The sequence below is a fragment of the Aureococcus anophagefferens genome (genome assembly GCF_000186865.1).
Source record: "Aureococcus anophagefferens unplaced genomic scaffold AURANscaffold_2, whole genome shotgun sequence".
In the NCBI taxonomy this organism is placed as follows: domain Eukaryota; class Pelagophyceae; order Pelagomonadales; family Pelagomonadaceae; genus Aureococcus; species Aureococcus anophagefferens.
The window spans coordinates 1420101-1439365 of record NW_008705562.1 but is presented as its reverse complement, the minus strand read 5'-3'; the positions used below and the strand labels follow the sequence as shown (position 1 = coordinate 1439365).

Genomic DNA, 19265 nt, shown 5'->3' with positions numbered 1-19265 from the left:
GGACAAGATCTTCCGGACCAAGGGCTGGAACGAGGTCGAGTCGGGCTTTAAGCTCATCTAGGGGTGCCGGGCTTTAAGCTCATCTAGGGGTGCCTCGCGGTCCGCGGGCGTGCCCGAGGGCCAACTGCAGGCACTGCTTCGTCGGCTCTTGGAGGCGAGAAGCTCCACTAAATCGAGGCCTGGCGCCACAGCCTCGGAAAGCATGCTCCTGGGGCCGGCGGTCTACGTCGGCACGAGCCTCTACCTGCGCGGGTCGCGGCGCCTGGGCGGCGACGACGACGATGGCGGCGACGACGGCATGTCCTTCGAGATCGACTCGGGCAACAAGGGCTTCGACGCCTTCTTCCTCTGGTTCTTCATCGCCGTCCTCGTGTCCCTGTCGGCGCTCTTCAGCGGCCTCACGCTCGGGCTCCTGGGCCTCGACAAGAACGGCCTGGACATCGCGCGTCGCCCGGCGCCCGGCGCGCGCCGCGCGCGCGGCCCGCCGGCGCGCGAGCCCGCTTCCCCGCTCTTAGGTCAAGAACGGCGGGTCGGCGACGGACCGCGAGTACGCGAAGCTCATCTTCCCCGTGCGCCAGAACGGGAACCGGCTCCTGTGCACGCTGCTCCTGGGCAACGTCGCCGTGAACGCGCTGCTGTCGATCACGCTCGCGGCCGTCGCGAGCTCGATCGTCGGCTTCCTCATGTCGACGGCGCTCATCGTCGTCTTCGGGGAGATTCTGCCCCAGGCGCTCTGCAGCCGCCACGCGCTCTACATCGGCGCGTCGACGCTCCCCGTCGTCAAGCTCTTCATGGTGCTCATGAGCCCCATCGCGTTCCCGCTCGCGTGGGCGCTCGACGCGCTCCTGGGCGAGGACGTGGGCACGGTGCACACGAAGCGCGAGATGCTCCAGTACATGAAGGTCCACCTGCGCCAGGGCATCCTGGACGACGAGTCGGGCAACGTCATGCGCGGCGCGCTCGAGATGAAGGAGAAGTCGGTGCACGAGGTCATGACGCCGTTGGAGGACGTCTTCATGCTGCCCGAGTCGACGACGCTGAGCTTCAAAGTCGTGCGCGAGATCTTCGAGCAGGGCTTCTCGCGCGTGCCCGTGTTCCGGGGCGAGCGCCAGCACATCGTGGGCCTGCTCTTCGTCAAGGATCTGATCTTCGTCGACCCGGAGGACGAGACGCCGCTCGCGAGCCTCCTGTCCATCTTCAGCCGCGGGCTCCAGGTCGTCGACGAGACGAACACGTTGGACGACGTCCTGCGCATCTTCAAGCGGGGCCACGGCCACCTCGCGCTCGTGCGCCGCGGCGACGCGCCGCGGCGGACGCGGACGACGTCGGGCGGCGACGCGCCGGCGAAGGCGGACGCGGCGCGGCGCCCGTCCTACGGCACGCCGACGGGCCGGGACGGCGACGACGGCGCGTCGACGCCGGACCGGCTGTTGCCGAAGAGCGGCGGCGGGCCCGACGCGGCCGAGGCCCACGGCGGCGAAGGAACGCCGGACAGCTCGCGGTCGGCGACGCCGACGCCGCGGTCGGGCGGCTTCATCGACTCGCTGAACAAGATGGTGCGCCGGCCGTCCATGCCCGGGGGCTACTTTGGGGCGGAGAAGGTCGAGTGCGGCGACTTCGACGGCGGCGTCGAGCTCGCGGACTCGCCGCCCGACGCCGCGCCGCCCGCGGGCGACCCGGAGCAGTTCGTGGGCATCGTCACGCTCGAGGACATCGTCGAGGAGATCATCGGGGACGAGATCATCGACGAGACGGACGTCTTCGTCGACGTCGACAACCACATCAAGGTCGCGGGCCGCGGCGACTTCGACTTCACGAAGCTCCGGCGCCTCGACGCGGAGTTCGTCGACGAGCGGCTGAGCCTCGAGGAGGTGCAGGCCGTGACGGCCCACTTCATGACGAACGTGCGCCAGCTGAACTCGCCCGCGAACGAGGACGACGGGAGCCGCCTGCTGAACCACGACGAGATGTCCGCGCTCGTGCGCCGGAGCCGCGTCGTCGAGCTCCGGCGCCGCACGAAGAACGCGCACGCGGACGTCATCAAGGACGAGGACAAGATCTACGTGCGGGGCGAGGCCGCGGCCTTCGCGACGCTCGTGCTCAACGGCAAGCTCTCCGTGCTCGCGGGCAAGGACGGCTTCCGCGCCGAGGCGGGGCCGTGGTCCGTGCTCGGGGCCGACGCGCTCACGGCGGCCGAGGGCTCGTTCGTGCCCGACTTCAGCGCCCACGTCGCCACGGAGTCCGTGCGCTGCATCTACGTGCACCGCGCGGAGTACGCGCGCGCCGTCGCGGGGCCGCGCCGCGGCTCGAGGGGCCAGCGCCGCGACCTCGGGACGTCCGACGGCGAGGTCCAGTACAGCGACGACGGCGGCCGGCTGCGGCCCCGGGGCTCCCAGGGCCGCGCGGGCGCCGCCGCGCGGCGCTCGGAGATGGCCGAGCGGCGCCGGCGCCTCGCGTCGATGGCCGGCGCGGACCGGCGCCGCTTCAAGAAGGAGACGATCGGCAAGTTCCACTCCGCGGCGGCGCACAGCGACACGGAGCTGAAGAACGACGGCGACGCGACGGAGCCCGACGAGCCCCTGCTCCGCTTCGGCGGCGGCGCGACCACGCCGCCGCGGAGCCCGTCGCCGCCGTCGGTCCCCGGGTCCGCGCCCGGCGCGCTCTCGCGCGGCGCGGACTCGTCCAACTCCCTCGACGAGCTCCGGCGCGGCGCCGACCTCAGCGACGCGGACTGCTACGCCGCCGGGCCCAGCGGCAACGAGCGGGCGAAGCACCTGAGCGTCGACACGGCGACGGCCCAGCCCCGGCTCCGCGCGAACTCGGACATGTTCGAGTCCGAGCCCGACAGCGCGCACGGCGCCGACGGCCCGCGCCACCACCCCGGCGACGGCGCGTCCGCCGGCGCCATGGCCGGCCGCAACATCATGCCCCTCGCCACCGTCGCGCCCGGCGCGCGGTCGAGCGACACGCCGCCGGGCAGCCCGGGCAGCTTCGACGAGGAGGAGGACGACGACGACGACCGCGCCTAGGGTTCCCGTTGTCTTTTCTAGTGCTCGTGCTTATAGAGGAAGCGCATGCAGAAGAAGGACGTCACGGAGAAGAAGAGCCAGGTGACGAGCATGATGGAGATGTCCGTGCCGACGTTGCCCTGGTGGTAGTTGTGCCAGCCCGGGTCCTTCGTGCGGTCCTGGATGGCCGACGAGCCGAACTGGATGCGCACGAAGGCGTCGAAGGGCGGCTTCAGCGTCGAGTAGTGGCGCACCCACTTGTAGTACTGGTTCATGGACTCGACGGCGACGGGGTAGCCGGAAGACACGAAGCCTAGAATGAAGATGCCCGTGGCGACGATGTAGGCGTGGTCCGCCGACGGCGTGATGGCCACGGAGAAGATCAGGATCTGCGTGTAGAGCAGCGCGACGCCGCAGAGCAGCGCCGTCGTCAGCGGCACGTCGCGGAGCCCCGCCAAGGTCGCGTACGCGAACGCGCACGGCGCGGCCGTGATCGCCGACGAGCCCATCTCGACGATCGTGTTCGTCAGGTAGTAGGCCGCGACGCTGTACAAACCCTCGTCGGACTCGTGGACGAAGTGCGCGTGGTCGTACGCGACGGACCGGAGCGGCACGAACATCGACAGCGCCGCCGCGCAAATATAGAAGAACAGGATGCCCTGGTTGTTGTGCATGGTCCGGTGCGCCGTCGTCAGGTTCATCTCGCCGTAGTCCACGTCCCGCGTCGGCCCGAGGGCCCAGGCCGCGCCCAGGCTCACCGCGAGCATCAGCGCGAAGCGCAGCAGCTGGCCCGTCGGGTCGCGGCGCCGGAGCTTGAACGCGCGGACGAAGAGCTCGCGGATCTCCGTGGAGAAGGACGCGGCGTCGAAGATGATGAGCTGGAGCGTCTCCTCGTCCTTGGCGGCCATGTTGCAGCGCATGAGCACGTCGTCGTAGAACTCGAGCTTGGTTTTGGTGAACTGCCACGACGCGGCCGCGACGTCCGTGATGTCGCGCATCGTGTTCTCGCCGTAGAGGTGCGCGGGCTTGAAGAAGTCGATGGACATGAGGTCGATGCACACCTCCGACGGCGACGCCGAGCCGAGCTGCTGCTCCCCGAAATACCCCAAACCGCCGAACCACGGCACGGCGTCGGCCGCCGGGCCGTCGTACATGACGTAGCCCGCGGAGAGGAAGTAGACCCGGTCGAACATCTTCCAGATGGTCTGGTGGGGCTGGTGGATCGTGCAGAGCACGCCGATGTTCGCCGTCCGCGCGAGGTCGCCCAGGAGCTTCATGACGCTCAGCGTCGCGCCCGCGTCCAGACCCCGCGTCGGCTCGTCGGCGAAGACGACGGACGGCCGCGAGATGACGCCGCGCGCGATGGCCAGGCGGCGCTTCTGCCCGTCGCTCAGGCCCTTGACGACCTGGCCGCTCGCGAGCGTGCCGCCGACGTACTCCGAAGCCTTGGACGCGAGGCCGAACTCGTCGAGGAGATCCGTCGAGTTCTCCGCGACCTCGGCGTCGGACACGGACCGCGGGCACCGGAGCCGCGCGACGAAGGTGAGCGTCTCGAGCACCGTGAGGAGCGCGGGGAAGGCCTGGATCGTCGGGATGTAGGCGCTGCTGTGGCGCACGCGCGACTGCGTGAACGGCAGGCCATCGAGCCGGAGGACGCCCGTGAAGTAGCCCGTCGTCTTCCGCGACGAGAGGAGGTCGATGAGCGACGTCTTGCCCGAGCCGCTCGGGCCCAGGACCGCCACGAAGTTGCCCCGGTCCACGGCGCCGCTGCAGTTGACGATGACGGGCGCGGACGGGCCGTAGCTCAGGTTCAGCCGGTGCCAGACGAGCAAGGGGGGCGCGTTCTCCTTGTGCTCCACGGGCGCCGTGCGCAGGAGCTTGCTCGACTTCGTCGTGAGGCCCGCGAAGGACGCGCGCTTCTGCCGCTCGTAGCCGTGCTTCTTCTTCATGGCCCGCACGGACGCGGCGGGCGACGTCGGGTCCGTCAGGCCCTGGGGGCTCTCGGGGGCCGCCCCGGGCGGGGTCGGCTCCGCCGCAGCCGCGGAGAACGTCCCATACTCCGGGTCGGGCAGCGCCTCCGCCGCCGTCGGCGTCGATTCCACGGCGGACATCGCTCTACGAGGCGGTGGTCCGCGGCCCAAATGTTAGCATGCCCAAGACAGCTCGACGGGGCAGCTCCTTCCTACTTGCAGCAGATACGCAGCTCTTCTGTCGCGGCCGTTGGGGGTACGCGCGGGCGGCGGGCGGGGTCGGGGCGGCGTCCGAAAGGGTCCGTGCGGGGCCGTCGGGCTGGTGGTACAGGTGTCGTGGTTTCGAGGAAACCATGGGTTGAGCAGAATGTTGCCCCCTCTGCGGTTTCGCCCTAATCCTAACCCTCATCAACTTTGTGTTCAACACGCGCGTCACTCTCCGCCCGACTCATCGATCGTCGCGCGCGCTCCAGCCGCAGCGTCGCTCGCCACGCCCCCGCCAGTCCCGGGACCACCCACCCGGCTGGTAGCGCCCGGCTGGTAGCCCGTCGGGACGATCGGGAACTATTTCAGCGCGCCGGAGATGCCCCGGCGGGCCGCGTCGGCGCAGCCGCTGCCCTACGGGTTCACGGAGGTGCCCAACTGCGAGCGGAGCCCGCCCCTGGGCGCGTCCCTCGTGGAGGCCCCGGCGTCCCGGGCGCGCTGGCTCGCCATCGCGCCGGAGATGAAGGGCCTCTGCGACGAGGCCGTGAAGCGGCGCGCGCTCAAGCTGCTCGCGCGCGGCGCGCGCGCGCGGTCGGCCGCCGCGTCCGCGGGCGCGCCGCTCTACGAGGCCTACATCGCGGACCGCCTCGACCTCGACGACCCGCTCAAGGGCCTCGTCGTGCGCCAGCGCGACAAGGGCTGGCTCCAGGGGTTCATCACGCACACGACGTTCACGACGTGGACGCCGCACTTCGCGTGGGATTCGCAGCACCACGCGTCGGGCCTCAAGGGCCTCGTGGGCACGGGCCGCAAGCTCGACCACGGCGTCGGGCGGCCCCAGCGGACGCCCCTGCCGAGCCCGCGGCCCCAGAGCACGCAGCACCCGCGGAGCTGCAAGGACCGGCCGTCGCTCGCCGCGCCGCCGTCGGCGGGCGCGGAGCCGCGGTCCCCGGAGCCGGCGGCGCCCCTCGAGCCCCTCGCCGAGGGCCTCGAGCGCTGCGCGCGGTCCGGCGACTGGCGGTCCACGGGCATCGTCTGGCCGCGCGTCGCCGAGATCTCGCTCCTCGCGGCGCTCGGCTGCGGCGACTGGCTCGTGTCCGTCGTCCTCGAGGAGCTCGCGCGCGACGACGCCTACGACTTCTGCGTCGTCTGCGCGACGCCCGGCGCCGCGACCTTCTACGAGCGCCACGGCTTCCTCCGCGTCGGGGCCATCGCGCGCTACATCGACAACGACGGCGCGGCGGCGGCGCCGGCGACGGATTCCGGCGACGACGCCAGGGAGGCGCCGGCCGTCAAGCCCTGGCAGGCCTACCGCCACTGGGCCTGGGGCGACGAGCACCGCGACTCGCTGCGGACGAACCACGGCGAGCCGAGCTACATGATGGCGCGCCGCGTCGACCGCCGCTCCGGCGCCGCGGAGAAGCGCGGCGACGCGCTCCTCCGCCAGCGCGACCAGCGCCTCTCCATCAAGTGCCCGCGCCTCGCGCCGGGGTCCAAGGTGCCGCCGACGGCGTCGCCGCCGCCGCCGTCGCGCTCACGTCGCCGCCGACGAAGAAGCCCGCCGCGCGCAAGCCGGCGGCCGCGCCGGGCGCCGCCAAGAAGCCCAAGAGCCACAAAAAAAAGGAGGCGCCGCCGCCGCCGCCCAAGCAGTACAAGCCCGCGAGCCGGAAGCGCAAGCTCGAGCCCGCGGCGCCGCCGCCGAAGCGCGCGCCGCGACGAGCCGCCGCCGTCGCGGCGAAGGAAGCCCTCAAGGTCAGCGCGGCGCCCTGAGCCGCCTTCGCGCGCCTAACCACCTCCGTTCGTGCGCCGGTGGTTGAACCTGGTTGAAGCTCTCATTGAACGGAGAGGGACGATGGCATCGTCGATGCTCTGCGCATTGCTGCTCGGCTGCGCAACCGCGTGGGCGCCGGCGGCGGCGCGCTGCAAGAGCCTGAGCAAACGCACCGTCGCGCCGTCGACGGCGGACTACGTCGCGGACCAGCTGGGCCGCGACAACTATGCGAACTTGGCGATGCAACTGGGCATGCTCGAGGACGAGGCGCGCATGGACGCGTATCGTGTTGCCATCGCCAGCGAGCCTAAAATCAAGGGCGGCGTCGTCCTGGACGTGGGCGCGGGCTCCGGCGTGCTGAGCGTGCTGTGCGCGAAGGCGGGCGCGACGCGCGTCGTCGCCGTCGAGCGGTCCGGCATGGCGGCGAAGGCGCGCGACGTCGCGGCCGCGAACGGCGTCGGCGACGTCGTGGAGGTCGTGGAGGACGACGTGAAGAATTTGGACGGTTCCTTCGACGTCATCATCTCCGAGTGGATGGGCTCGTTCCTGCTCGGCGAGTCGATGCTGCCGTCGGTGCTCGGCGCGCGCGACCGGCTGCTGAAGCCCGGCGGGCGCATGATGCCCTGCCGTGCGACCATGCGCTTCGCGCCCGCGCGCCTCGACCTCGCGCGGGATCGGCGATTGCGCCGCCACCTCGAGCGGCTGGCGGACTGGCGCGCGATGGAGCGCGAGTCCACGGACGTCGACTTCTCGTGCCTGCGCGACGCCTTCGCCGCGGAGACGCTGACCCGCGGCTGGCGCGCGCCGGACCTGGTCCACGCGGACGCGCGCCACCTCCTCGGTGAGTCCCAGGACGTCTTCACGATCGACCTGGAGAACGACGCGGCGGCGGCCGCGGAGGGTTTCGGCGACGCGTCCTTCGCCTTCGAGGGCGTGAACCCGGCGACGATCTCCGCCTTCCTGGGCTACTTCGACGTCGACTTCGCCTGCGGCGCGCGCCTGTCGACGGCGCCGGGCGCGCCGGACACGCACTGGGGGCAGACGGCGTTCTACTGCGCGGACCTGGCGCCGTCGTCGTCGACGGCCGGGCGCCTCTCCTTCGCGCAGAAACCCGGCGAGTACTTTCTCGCGTCCGTGGAATTGGACGAGGCCGACGGGGTCGACGTCGACGTCGAGGAACTCGAGGTGGAGCTCGACGACGACGACGACGACGACGACGAGGACGCGCTGGACTACGACGACGACGACTTCGACGAGGACGATGATCTCGACGACGACCTCGACGACGCGGACCTCGTCGGCCTCGACGAGCTGCGATGGTACTTGTCTAACTACGATTAGCGGCTTTTTGAAAGCCAGCCTCTTTGGAGGATTTCTCGCGTTTTACGGGGCGGGGCGCTTCCCCCGTCAACTTGGCCCGTTTAAAATTTGCTGTAATCGGTGCCAATATCGCAAGGTGCTCCGCAGAGAGCGCTGTGGAAAGGGGGCCCTTTGCGGTCTTCAAAGCCTCCACAGCTTTCATGATGCCGGGCCTAAGTAGCTCGGCAATCGCGTCGTGGCCCTCGCTTATGGCGACTTCCAGCGGCAGCACGCCGTTATGGAGTTTGTCCGTAATGGCTCCTTTGTGCATCAGTAGTTCGACGATATCGTAGAGACCTGTTTGACAAGCCACGAAAAAGGGAGTCCGTCCATCGGGTGCAGCGAGGTTGATGTCTGCGCCGCCGCGATCGATCAGCAGCCGAACAACGTCGGTGTGACCGCAGTGGCAAGCCATGAGCAGTGCGGTGATACCATCTCGGCTCCAATTCACGTCAGCGCCGCGGTCAATAAGTAGTTTGACCGTGGACAAGTGACCTCTAATGCTTGCGATCAACAGCGGCGTCAACCCTGTGGCGGTCACGCTGTTGATGTTCGCTCGGCCCACGAAGATCAGGAGGCATACCACGCCATAATGTCCTGCATCACATGCGGCAAGGAGAGGCGTCTGTTGGTGCTGTCCGCCCAGTTCTACGTCGGCGCCTCGGTCAAGGAGAAGCCGAGCGGCCTCGACCTGGCCATTCTTGCAAGCGACAAACAACGGCGTCATAAAACGCTGCGAGTCCAGCTCATTGATGTCACACCCGCCGTCGAGTATTCGCCGGATCTCATTCAAGTTTCCCAAAGAGCACGCTGTTCGCAAACCATGAGTAAGCGGATCGTGCTCCGCCATGTAGTCCATGAACGTCGCTTTCACGGTCGGCAGAATTTTCGCCTCCGCCTGCGCCGCGTCCGTAACGCTGAGGTGGCCCGCGACGGTCGTCTCGAGCACGCGCACGGTGAGCGTTCCCGCGTCGTAGGCCGCGACGATCTCGGCGTCGCTCGTGAGCACCTCCACCGTCGTCTTCGCGATGGTCGCCTCGTCGGGGACGACGGTGGATTTGGGCGCCGCCTCGGTCTCCATGGGCGCGGCCTCGGCGACCTCGCGGCTTGTGTGAAGGTGTCGCGCGGCTCGCGGGGCTTTTCGCGCAGATCGGCGCGTGGCTCGCGCCGGGTTGTCGCGGTGTCGGCGCGCGTACGGCGCCGGGGGGTCAGCCAGACCAAGCACGCGCAAAACCTCCACGGGGCGCGAGCGTCTGCGGAGGCGCCTCGACGCGCCGACGGCGACGCACGCTACTTGGGCGCGACGCTCTAAGTGCGGCCGATGAAGCGACCGCTCGAACGAACGCCCTGGGAGAAGTGCGTCGCCTGGGTCGAAGCCTGCGGCGGTGAAGTGAGCGGGGTCGCCGTTTCCAGCGACGGCGTGCGAGGCGTCGTCGTGAACGCCGAGGAAGGCCTCGCGAAGGATCAGGTCGTCTTGAAGATCCCGCTCGCCTGCTGCGTCCTCCACGAGGACGTGGAGCGGCACGCGGTCGGCCGCGCGGCGCGCGAAATCGCCGACCATCTCGCGGCGCGCGAAACGGGCGGGCAACTCTCGGCGTCCGTCGACGACGTCGCGCTCGCGTTCTTCCTCGCGGCCGACGCCTCCGACGAATCGTCGCCGCGCGCGCCGTACTACGCGACGCTCCCGAACGCGGACGACCTCCCGGACGTCCCGCGGACCTGGTCCGACGCCGAGCTCGACGCGCTCCTCGGGGGGTCGCCGCTCCGGAAGCGTATCGACAAGGGCGCGCTCCGCCGCGACTACGACGCGGTCGCGCGGTGCGACGTCGACCGGGCCTGGCCCACGTTTGACGCCTACGCCTGGGCGGCGACGATCGTCGCGACGCGGAGCTTCTCGCTCGCCGAGGGCGTCGACGCGCTCGCGCCGCTCGCGGACATGCTGAACCACAGCCGCGACCGCGAGACGCGCTACGGCGTCGACGGCGACTGCGCGGTGTGGACGGCGACGCGATCCCTCGCGGCGGGCGCCGAGGTCCACGACACCTACGGCGCCAAGGGCAACGCGCAGCTGCTGAGCCAGTTCGGCTTCGCGATGGTCGCCAACTTCGAGCCCGACGGGTCGTCGAACGACCTTAGGCCGCTGGCGCTGCCGGCCGCGCGCGACGGCCGCGCGGCCAAGCCCGTGGACCTGCGCATCGGCGCCAAGGCCGACGTGCTGCGGCCCTTCGCGGCGTGCCTCGACGCCATGCGCGCCGCGTCCTCCGCGGCGCCGCCGCCGGACGACGACGAATTCAGCGAGGGCGACGACGACTTCCTCGACAAGGAGGACGACGACGGCGACGACGACTTCCCCGACGACGACGACGACGACGACGACGACGAAGAGGAGGAGCGGGCGCTCTGGGCGCGGCGCCTGCCCCTCGAGGTCGACGCGCTCTCGTCGCTCGCCGCGCTCGTCGCCGCGGAGCTCCGGGGCTACGCCCTGGGCGACCCCGTCGCGGCGCTGCGCGGCGCGCCGCCGCCGCCGCCGCCGGGCGCCGACGCCGCGCGGTGGCCCGCGCGGGCCGCGGCGTCCGCGGCGCTCGTCCTCAACGAGACCGCGACGCTGCGCCTCTACGAGCGCGTCGCCGCGCGCTGCCTCGACGTGCTCCGGGCGCCCGCGGAGCACGCGGCCGCCGTCGTCGCGAAGCTGCGCGCGGACGCGGCCGCGGCCGCGACCGCGGTGCCCGGCGACGCCGTCGCCGCGGTCGAGCGCGCGTCGAGCCACGCGAGCGCCGCGCCCGCGGCCCTGGGCTACCTCCAGCTGATCGCGTGCCCCGCCGTCGGGCGGGACCAGTAAAGTCATTGATCCGCTTCTCCCGCTGGTCGGCGCGCGCTCAGCGTCGGGCTTAACGTCGGGCGCACGCGTGGCGCCGTTTTCGAGGTGACGACGTTCTTGACCTGGTTCTTGATCGCCGGAGCAATGATGGCCCGACCTGGGCTGCCCTCTTTGATAACGCTCGGGCTGCTCCTCGTCGCGCGCTGCTGCTCGGCGTCGCCGTCGCTCCACGAGGAGGAGCTCCTGCGCGACGGCGTGACCGTGCTCCGCCAGGTTGTCGACCGCGCGCTCCTCGCGGACATCGCGGACGCATCGAACGCCCTCATCGACAGCGACGCGACGCAGCACCTGCAAAGGGACGCCTTTACCGGCAGCTTGATCCCCGTGACCAAGTCGTCGGCGTTCCTGCCGCTGATCACGCACGCGCCGACGCTCGACGCGCTCGCCGCCGCCGGCCTCGGCGACGCGCGCTGGCTCAGCGGCTACGTCATCTCGAAGCCGCCGTCGTCGCCGAGCCTCGGCTGGCACCAGGACGCCTGGTACTGGGACGAGGCGAACGCCTACGGCGAGGCGCCGGTCCAGCTCTTCGCCATGTTCTACCCCAGCGTCCTGCATCTGACGATTTTCGAGAGATTTTGACTGGGAAAACGATGAAAAATCGTTACCGACGCATGTGGTAGGTTCTACCTCACGAACACGAGCCGCGCCAACGGGTGCCTCCGCGCGATCCCCGGCAGCCACCGCCGGCCGCACGCGCTCCACGGCCTCCTCGACGCGGCCCACTCCGAGGACGTGCGCGGCGCCGAGGACTGGGCCGCGCAGCCCGCGCACCAGACCTGGGAGGGCGAGGTCGACGTGGCGGTCGACGTCGGCGACGTCGTCGTCGGCGACGCGCGCGTGCTCCACGCGGCCCACGCGAACAACTCCACGGAGCGGCGCACGGTGATCACCATGTGGTTCATGCCCCGCTTCTCCGACTACTCGCGCGAGTTCCGGGCGCGGACCGAGGGCCTCCACGTGCACCTCGCGAAGGACCTCTACGCGGACTGGCCGGCGGCCGCCGTCGCCGAAGCGGCGCCCTATTTGCCGATCAGCCGGCCCGTCGGCGAGGTTGCGGTCGTCTCCGACGGCGACGAGTACGACCACAACCTGGACGCCATGGTCCGCGCGCCGGGCTGGACGGGCACGGACGCGGCGTCGGCGCGCGCGTACCGGAGCTGGCGGCGCGCCGCGGCCCCGCGCGGCTGGCTCCGGCGCGCGCGCGACGGCCTCGCGCGGCGCGCGCGCGGCGCCCTCGCGCGCGTGTTGCCCCGGCGTGAGTGATACTATCGCAACGCCGCGAGGTCCGCGCGGAGCCCCCGGAGCTCCTTGAGCGCGGCGACGACGATGCCCTCGAGCTTCTCCGCGCGCGCCTCGAGGGCGTCGATTTGTGCGTCGTCGCGCGCCGCGTCGACGCGCCCATCCCTCCGCGCCGAGTCGGGCGGCGGCGGCTCCGTCGGCGGCGGCGGCTCCGACGCCTCCGGCGACACGTCGCGGCCGGCCCTGGCCGGTGGCTTCCGCGGGGGCGACCGCTGCGCGGGCCGCGTCGGCTCGACCCGGGGCTCCGGCGGACTCGCGACGCCCGTGCGCGACGACGGCCGCCGCTTCGCCGGGTTCGCGGCCGTGCACGACCGGTTGTGGATCGCGAGGCGGTCCGGCGCGAACGTCCGCCCGCAGAACTCGCACTCGGCCATGTTCGCTTCCAGGGCCTCGTAGGCCGCGTCGTTGTAGGCCCGGTCGCTGGCGCCGGCGCCGAGCAGCTGCGGCGCCGCGGGCGCGGGCTTGCGCTCGTGCGGCGGCAACTGGGCCTGGGCCGCCTCATATTTCTTCAGGCACTGCGGGATGTGGATGTCGATGGAATTCTTGCCGAACTGGCGGCCGCAGATGTGGCACATGCGCGTCGACGGGGCCGGCATGGTCGCTTGCTGTGCGTGGGCAGCCCCACAGACGCAATTCCGGGCGCAGTCAGCCGCCGGGGCTCTTGGACGTCAACCGTGGGCAAAGACACTCGTTGGGTTGCGGGTGGGCAGCCTCACAGACGCAATTCCGGGCGCAGCCAGACGCCGGCCCGCAAATCTCGAGCAGCAATTACACTCGTTGGCGAATGCATTTGAAACCTCCACCAGACCTCGCCGATCGAGCCACGACTGCTCATTGGCGCCAGCCTCGTTGTCAAGTCCTCTTGCTGCTCCGCGAACGCGACGGTGTTCGCGGGCCAGGAAGCGATCTCATGTCTGCACACGTGATCTCGAAGATCGGCGGCGACAGCCTCGATGTGATCAAGATCCGTCGCGCGCTGCTCAGCGTGAGCGACAAGACGGGCCTCGTGGAGCTCGGCCTCAAGCTCCAGAGCCACGGCGTCGAGCTCCTGTCTACGGGCGGCACGGCGGCGGCGCTCCGGGGCGCGGGCATCCCCGTCACGGACGTGGCGGACTACACGGGTTTCCCCGAGATGCTCGGCGGCCGCGTGAAGACGCTGCACCCCAAGGTCCACGGCGGCATCATGTACGTCCGCGGCAACGCGGAGCACGAGGCGAGCATCGCCGAGGCGGGCATCAAGGGCATCGACCTCGTCGTGCTCAACTTGTACGCCTTCGAGGCCACGGTCGCCAAGGGCTCGGACTTCGCGACCTGCGTCGAGAACGTCGACATCGGCGGGCCGTCGATGTTGCGGTCGTCGGCGAAGAACCACGCCTACGTCGCCATCGCGACGTCGCCGGACCAGTACGGCGCGTTGACCGAGGCCATGGACGCCTCGGGCGGCGCGACGCCGTATGTGCTGCGCAAGCGCTTCGCCGCCGCGGCCTTCGGTCACTCGGCCGCGTACGACGGCATGATCGCGTCGTGGTTCGCGGGGCAGGTTTCGGACGAGGCGGACGGCCCCGCGCCCGTCGCGACGCGGGGCTACTCCCTGGCGCGGCCGCTCAAGTACGGCTGCAACCCGCACCAGAAGCCCGCGGCGCTCTACAAGCCCCTGGGCGGCTCGCTGCCCTTCACGGTGCGGTCGGGCGCGCCGGGCTACATCAACATGCTCGACGCGTTCAACGCGTACCAGCTCGTGCGCGAGTGCCGCGAGGCCCTGGACCTGCCGGCGGCGGCGTCCTTCAAGCACGTGTCGCCCGCGGGCGCGGGCCTCGGCGTGCCGCTCACGGCCGTGGAGCGCCGCGCGTACGAGGTCGACGCGGCGGCCGAGCTCACGCCGCTGGCCACGGCCTACGTGCGCGCGCGCCAGGCGGACCCGCTCTGCAGCTTCGGCGACTTCGTGGCGCTGAGCGACGTCGTCGACGTCAAGACGGCGGAGGTGCTCAAGAAGGAGGTGTCCGACGGCGTCATCGCGCCGGGCTTCGACGACGACGCGCTGGCCATCCTCAGCGCCAAGAAGGGCGGCAAGTTCGTCTGCGTCGAGGTCGACCCGGCCTACGTCGCGCCGGCCATGGAGTACCGCGAGGTCTACGGCGTCGGCTTCTCGCAGAAGCGCAACGACCGCGCCGTGACGCTCGCGGACGTCGCGACGGACTCCGTCTCCGGCGGCGCCATGCCCGCGGACGCCCAGCGCGACCTCGTGCTCGCCTCCATCGCCTGCAAGTACACGCAGTCCAACTCCATCGTCTTCGCCAAGGGCGGCGGCGTCGTCGGCGTCGGCGCGGGCCAGCAGTCGCGCGTCGACTGCGTGAAACTCGCGGCGAAGAAGGTCACGACCTGGTACCTGCGCCAGTCCGACGCGCTCCTGGACCTGCCGCTGGCGCCGGGCCTCAAGCGCCAGCAGCGCGTCAACGCGCGCGTCAAGTACATCGAGGGCGGCCTCGACGGCCAGTCGCCGCAGGAGAAGGGCGCGTTCGACGCGCTCTTCGCGTCCGGCGCCGCGCCGCCGGAGCTCACGCCCGCGCAGAAGGCGGCGATCCTGAAGACCCTCGACGGCGTCTCCCTCTCCTCCGACGCCTTCTTCCCCTTCCCGGACAACATCGACGTCGCGGCCAAGTTCGGCGTCAAGTACATCGCCCAGGCCGGCGGCTCCGTCCAGGACGCCCAGGTCATCGACGCCGCCAAGGGCTACGGCATGATGATGGCCATGACGGGCCTCCGCCTCTTCCACCACTGATGCGGGGAAGGGCAACCTAAGGATCGTGAAGTGGTTGTTGCCGAGGTCGAAGCGCCCGGAGACGATGAGCCGCGGGTCGGCCTATTCAAGCGTGTTTTCCACCCCGGCGCTGACGGCGCGAGTTCTGGAATACTTGGAGCTCCGTCGGTCACTGAAATCTAGCGCTGTCTGTCACGCCTTCTACGACGCAGTTCCGCTCATCTCGTGCGCGCGGATCACGAAGCGTCCTGCGCAACCCTCACCTCTTCGTGCGGCGGCTCAAGGGCCTCCAGCGCCTTGATGTGCAGTGCCGAGGCGACGACTGCGCTAGATTCTTGGCGATCGCATGCAGCAGCGTGCGAATGTGGCGAGATGTGCAAATTACCCCGACCGAAAGTGACCTCGTCACCGATCAGCTCGTCGGAAGTCTGCGGTCCCTCGCGCGGGCAGTCCAGGCCGGATTGTTACCAGAGCTCGAGGACTTCTACTTCGACGGGATCTATCAGAAGATGACGGAATCCCCGGAGCCGGCGAGGCAGAAGGTCCAAAACGCCGCGCTTCGCGTCCTCTCGGCGCTGCCGATCAACGCGGCGGTTCGGATTGGTCTTGAGTGGGGCCTTCCTGTTGACAGTATCCGTCCGTTCGTCGATGCTACCTTTGATCCCAACCTCCAGTCCGAGTATATGGACCCCGTCGCCGTCTCCTTCGCTTTTCGTGACGATGTCCCGTGTCGGCCATTCGTGCGCGAACTCGTGCAGCAAGGCATGAGGCTGAACGTGTTGAGCCCTCTGAGGACATACTCAGCTCTCGGAATCTGCATGCGACAGCGCAATTTTGGCATGGCGCGGGCTTACCTGGAACTCGGGGCCGATCCGAACTTCGGGCATCCGAGCCCCCTCGAACTTTTGTGCAAAAACAATGACTTCCATACCGGAGCTGATGCAAAGATGCTGGAACTACTCCTCAAAGCTGGCGCGGACCCTTTCGCGTCGTTCAACGGCAAGACGGCGATGGATTCTTTGACATCGTCGCTAGGCGATATCGACGCCCAGCTTTACAATCGATACCTGGAGAGATTCGACGAGGCCATGGGAGGCGATCTTCTTGAAGAAGCTGAGTTGGAAACCTACGAGAATGACAAGCCGAATGCCGCCAAAGCCGCGCTCCTCGAGATGCAGGCCCTCCTCGTCCGCGCCATGCACGACCGCTACCAGCGGCTCCGCAAGACGAAGGCGGGATCTAAGAAGTAGTAGCGGGGCACCACCACCGGCTCCGGGGCGCGTCGGACCAGCCCGGCGTCGCCCGGGGCGTCGCGCAGTCGGCGACCTGGAGCTTCTTCCGCGTCGCGTTGCGGAGCCGGCTCTTGTGCTCCGCGGCGGCGAGGGTCGCCTGGAGCGGGCCGTGGACCGCCGGGTCGTAGAGCGCGGGCGTGTCCTTGCTCCAGGCCGTGTCGAGGCTCGCGTAGGGCGCGAGCGTTTGGCGCCGGAAGACGAGGAGCGCGTAGGCGAGGCGGTCCAGGTTCGACGTGAACTTGCCGACGAAGGCGTCGCAGTCGCTCAGCACGGTCACGTCGACGAGGACGGCGGCGAACTCCTCCGCCGCGTCGACGACGCCCGCGGCCATGAGGTCCTCGATGCGCGCGTCCGCCTTGTCGCCGTCCTGCCTTCCCCCGCGCGCCGCGGCCGGCGTCGCGACGACGGGCGCCGACGCGGGCCAGCCGCAGGCCGGCAGCGCGGCCCGGAGCTCCGCGAGGGCCGCGTCGCTGTCCGTGGCGACGACGAGCGTGCCGAAGCCGTAGCGCGCGCCGAGGCCGCAGGCCTCGCGCGCGTAGGCCGCGCCGTCGCTGCACGTGCGGCCCATGTAGGCGCCCTCGCGGCAGGAGTCGCCGCGGCGCACGTGGGCGCCGATCCAGGGCCGCGGCGCGCCGCCGAGGCCCGCCGCGGCGCGCGCGGCCGCGACGGCGCGCGCGAGCGCGGGCCGGGGCCGGAGCAGCCCCGCGAAGAGCGCCGCGCTGCTCCAGAACTCGTGCGCCGCGGCCCAGGCCCGCCAGGCGTCGACGGCGGCCCGCGCGCCCCGCGCCGCGCGGCCGAGCTCGCTCGGCGGCTTGCGGCCGCGCCGCGGAGGCGCGCACGGCGGCTTGCCGGCGGCCGCCGCCGCGAAGCGGCTCTCGACGACGCAGCCGCTCAGCTCGCGGCGGCCGCAGGCGGCGCCGCCGCTCTCGACGCGGCCGCCGCCGGCGGCGAGGAGCTCGTGCTGGAGCAGCGGCTCGGGCACGCGGCCCCGCAGGAGCGACAGCTCGGCCTCGTGGCAGAGGATCCGGAGGTAGGACCCGAAGCCGGACCGCCTGTGGCCCGCGAGCGGCGACCGGCAGCCGAGGCCGCCGGAGGCGGCCACGAGCGCGTCGAGGCGCGCCGCCGCGTCGGCCGCGGGGCGCGCGGCGCTCGCGTTGAGCGTTCGCGGCAGGTAGCGGTGCGACAGCTCCGGCGCGAAGGGCTGCGCGGCGGCGCGGAGCGCGACGACGGCGAGCGCCGCGCGCCGCATCGCTGCGGCGCTAGGAGCGGTCGTCGACGCGTCTCGATGCGCAGGCGCGGCGCATCGATGGTGCGCACGATGTTTTCACCATCGTGCTCTCCCGCGCTTTTGCTGCCCGCGGCTGGCTTCGGAGCGCGACGCGGCCGTCATGCTCGGCGACGCGCGTGACGCCACCGCCGGCGACGGCGCGGGCGTCAACCGCGCGGCGCTCGTGCCCTTCTCCAACGTCGAACGGCGCGTCAAGAACGTGACGCCGGACCTCGCCGTCGAGCCCCTCGACAAGGTCCGCCGCATCTTCGACGTGAAAACGCTTGCCTGGTCCGCCGCCGACTCGAACTACTACTCCACCGCGGCGTCCGCGCGGAGAGGCGCGTCGCCCGTGGACAAGCGGGCGTCCTACGTCGACAACGAATACAAGGCGCACGCGAAGCAGATCGACGTTGAGATCAACGGCGTCTCCGACGGCCCGATGCTCCGCGCGCTGAGCTCCCTCGGCGGCTGCGTCGGCCTCGTCTTCGGCCAGTTTTCCGAGGCCTCCAAGGACGTCTCGTCCCTGCTCGCGGACGTCGCGACCGCGCTCTCCGAGTCGCGTTGGATCTCCATGGGCTGCGCGTGCCCCGACCAGGCGAAAGCCCTGCTCAGCAACGAGCTCCACCGCGAGTGGGGCACCACCGCCGCGAAGTACCGCGCGCGCTACCTGATCTCCGGCCTCAAGTTCGTCGACGGCACCTGGACGTCCAAGGCCCGCGCCCTCTCCCACCGACTCGAAGACGACGCGCGCCGCCTCGCGGACCGCGCCGCCCTCGCCACCCTCACGACCAACCTCCGCTGCGACGGCTAGGGGGCGGCCTCCGGCCGCCACCTGGCTCGGCTCGCCAAGGTACCCCACGAACCCCCCTGGATAAGCTTCTCGCTTTTGCTGCCCGCCTGCGGACGCCTCCGGCACGGTCGCTGCGCGCGCACGGGTCCCGGCGGAGCTCTAAAAAGGGGGAAGTATACAGCTGGGCTCGGGGAGTGGGCGGTCGGCGAACGAGCGAGGGGCTCGGGTCGGCCTCGGGGGCGCGCGAGATGTGGCGAAGGGGCGTCGGGGCGTCGGCGGCGGCGGCGGCGCGTCGCGTCTGCGTCGGGCGGCTAGGCGTCGTCGCCGGTGCCGGCGTCGCCGTCCGGCGGGGGCGTCGCCGCGTGGCGGCTGACGATCATCGAGATGGGGAAGGGGAAGGGCATGCCGCCCTGCTCGAGGTCGTCGCGGTTCACGCGGATGACGGTGGGCTCGCCGAGGCCGCCCGCGCGGGCCGACTCGAAGAGCGCGCGGATGAAGGCCGGCGCGGGCGCGCCCTCGGGCGACGCGGGGAGGACCGTCGCCGCCACGGGCGCGGGCGACCGGCCGTTGGCGGCGGCGGCCGGGCCGCGGCGCGACGCGCGGCGCGCCTCGCGGTCCTCGGACGCGGCGGCGGCGGCGCGCGCCGCGGACGCGGCGCCGCGGCGG

At 71.0% G+C, this 19265-nt stretch overlaps 5 protein-coding genes across 5 annotated transcripts in view; 2 read left to right on the top strand and 3 right to left on the bottom strand.

Moving 5' to 3' along the window:
- Window positions 1-527: 527 nt before the first annotated feature.
- On the top strand, window positions 528-1295 carry AURANDRAFT_2914 (hypothetical protein; the record flags this gene model as incomplete). The annotated part of the gene is made up of 1 exon (XM_009034576.1): window positions 528-1295. A coding segment is annotated over one exon (768 nt), but the record flags the coding sequence as incomplete, so codon positions are not given.
- Window positions 1296-4105: 2810 nt separating this feature from the next.
- On the bottom strand, window positions 4106-4957 carry ABC11 (hypothetical protein; the record flags this gene model as incomplete). The annotated part of the gene is made up of 1 exon (XM_009034790.1): window positions 4106-4957. A coding segment is annotated over one exon (852 nt), but the record flags the coding sequence as incomplete, so codon positions are not given.
- Window positions 4958-12752: 7795 nt separating this feature from the next.
- Window positions 12753-13094, bottom strand: AURANDRAFT_16558 (hypothetical protein; the record flags this gene model as incomplete). Its single annotated transcript, XM_009034789.1, has 1 exon — window positions 12753-13094. A coding segment is annotated over one exon (342 nt), but the record flags the coding sequence as incomplete, so codon positions are not given.
- A 305-nt stretch (window positions 13095-13399) lies between these two features.
- Window positions 13400-15268, top strand: AURANDRAFT_20345 (hypothetical protein; the record flags this gene model as incomplete). Its single annotated transcript, XM_009035155.1, has 1 exon — window positions 13400-15268. One exon carries the CDS (start codon window positions 13400-13402, stop codon window positions 15266-15268), a length of 1869 nt encoding a protein of 622 aa, XP_009033403.1.
- Window positions 15269-16486: 1218 nt separating this feature from the next.
- The window catches only part of AURANDRAFT_61191 (hypothetical protein), a gene marked incomplete at both ends in the record, with an annotated part of 3784 nt that continues 1005 nt past the window's right edge, over window positions 16487-19265 (bottom strand). Inside the window, 2 exons of the mRNA XM_009034788.1 lie at window positions 16487-17740; window positions 18974-19216. Of these exons, the coding sequence (XP_009033036.1) occupies window positions 16487-17740; window positions 18974-19216 (1497 nt within the window). The remainder of the gene's footprint in view (window positions 17741-18973; window positions 19217-19265) is intronic.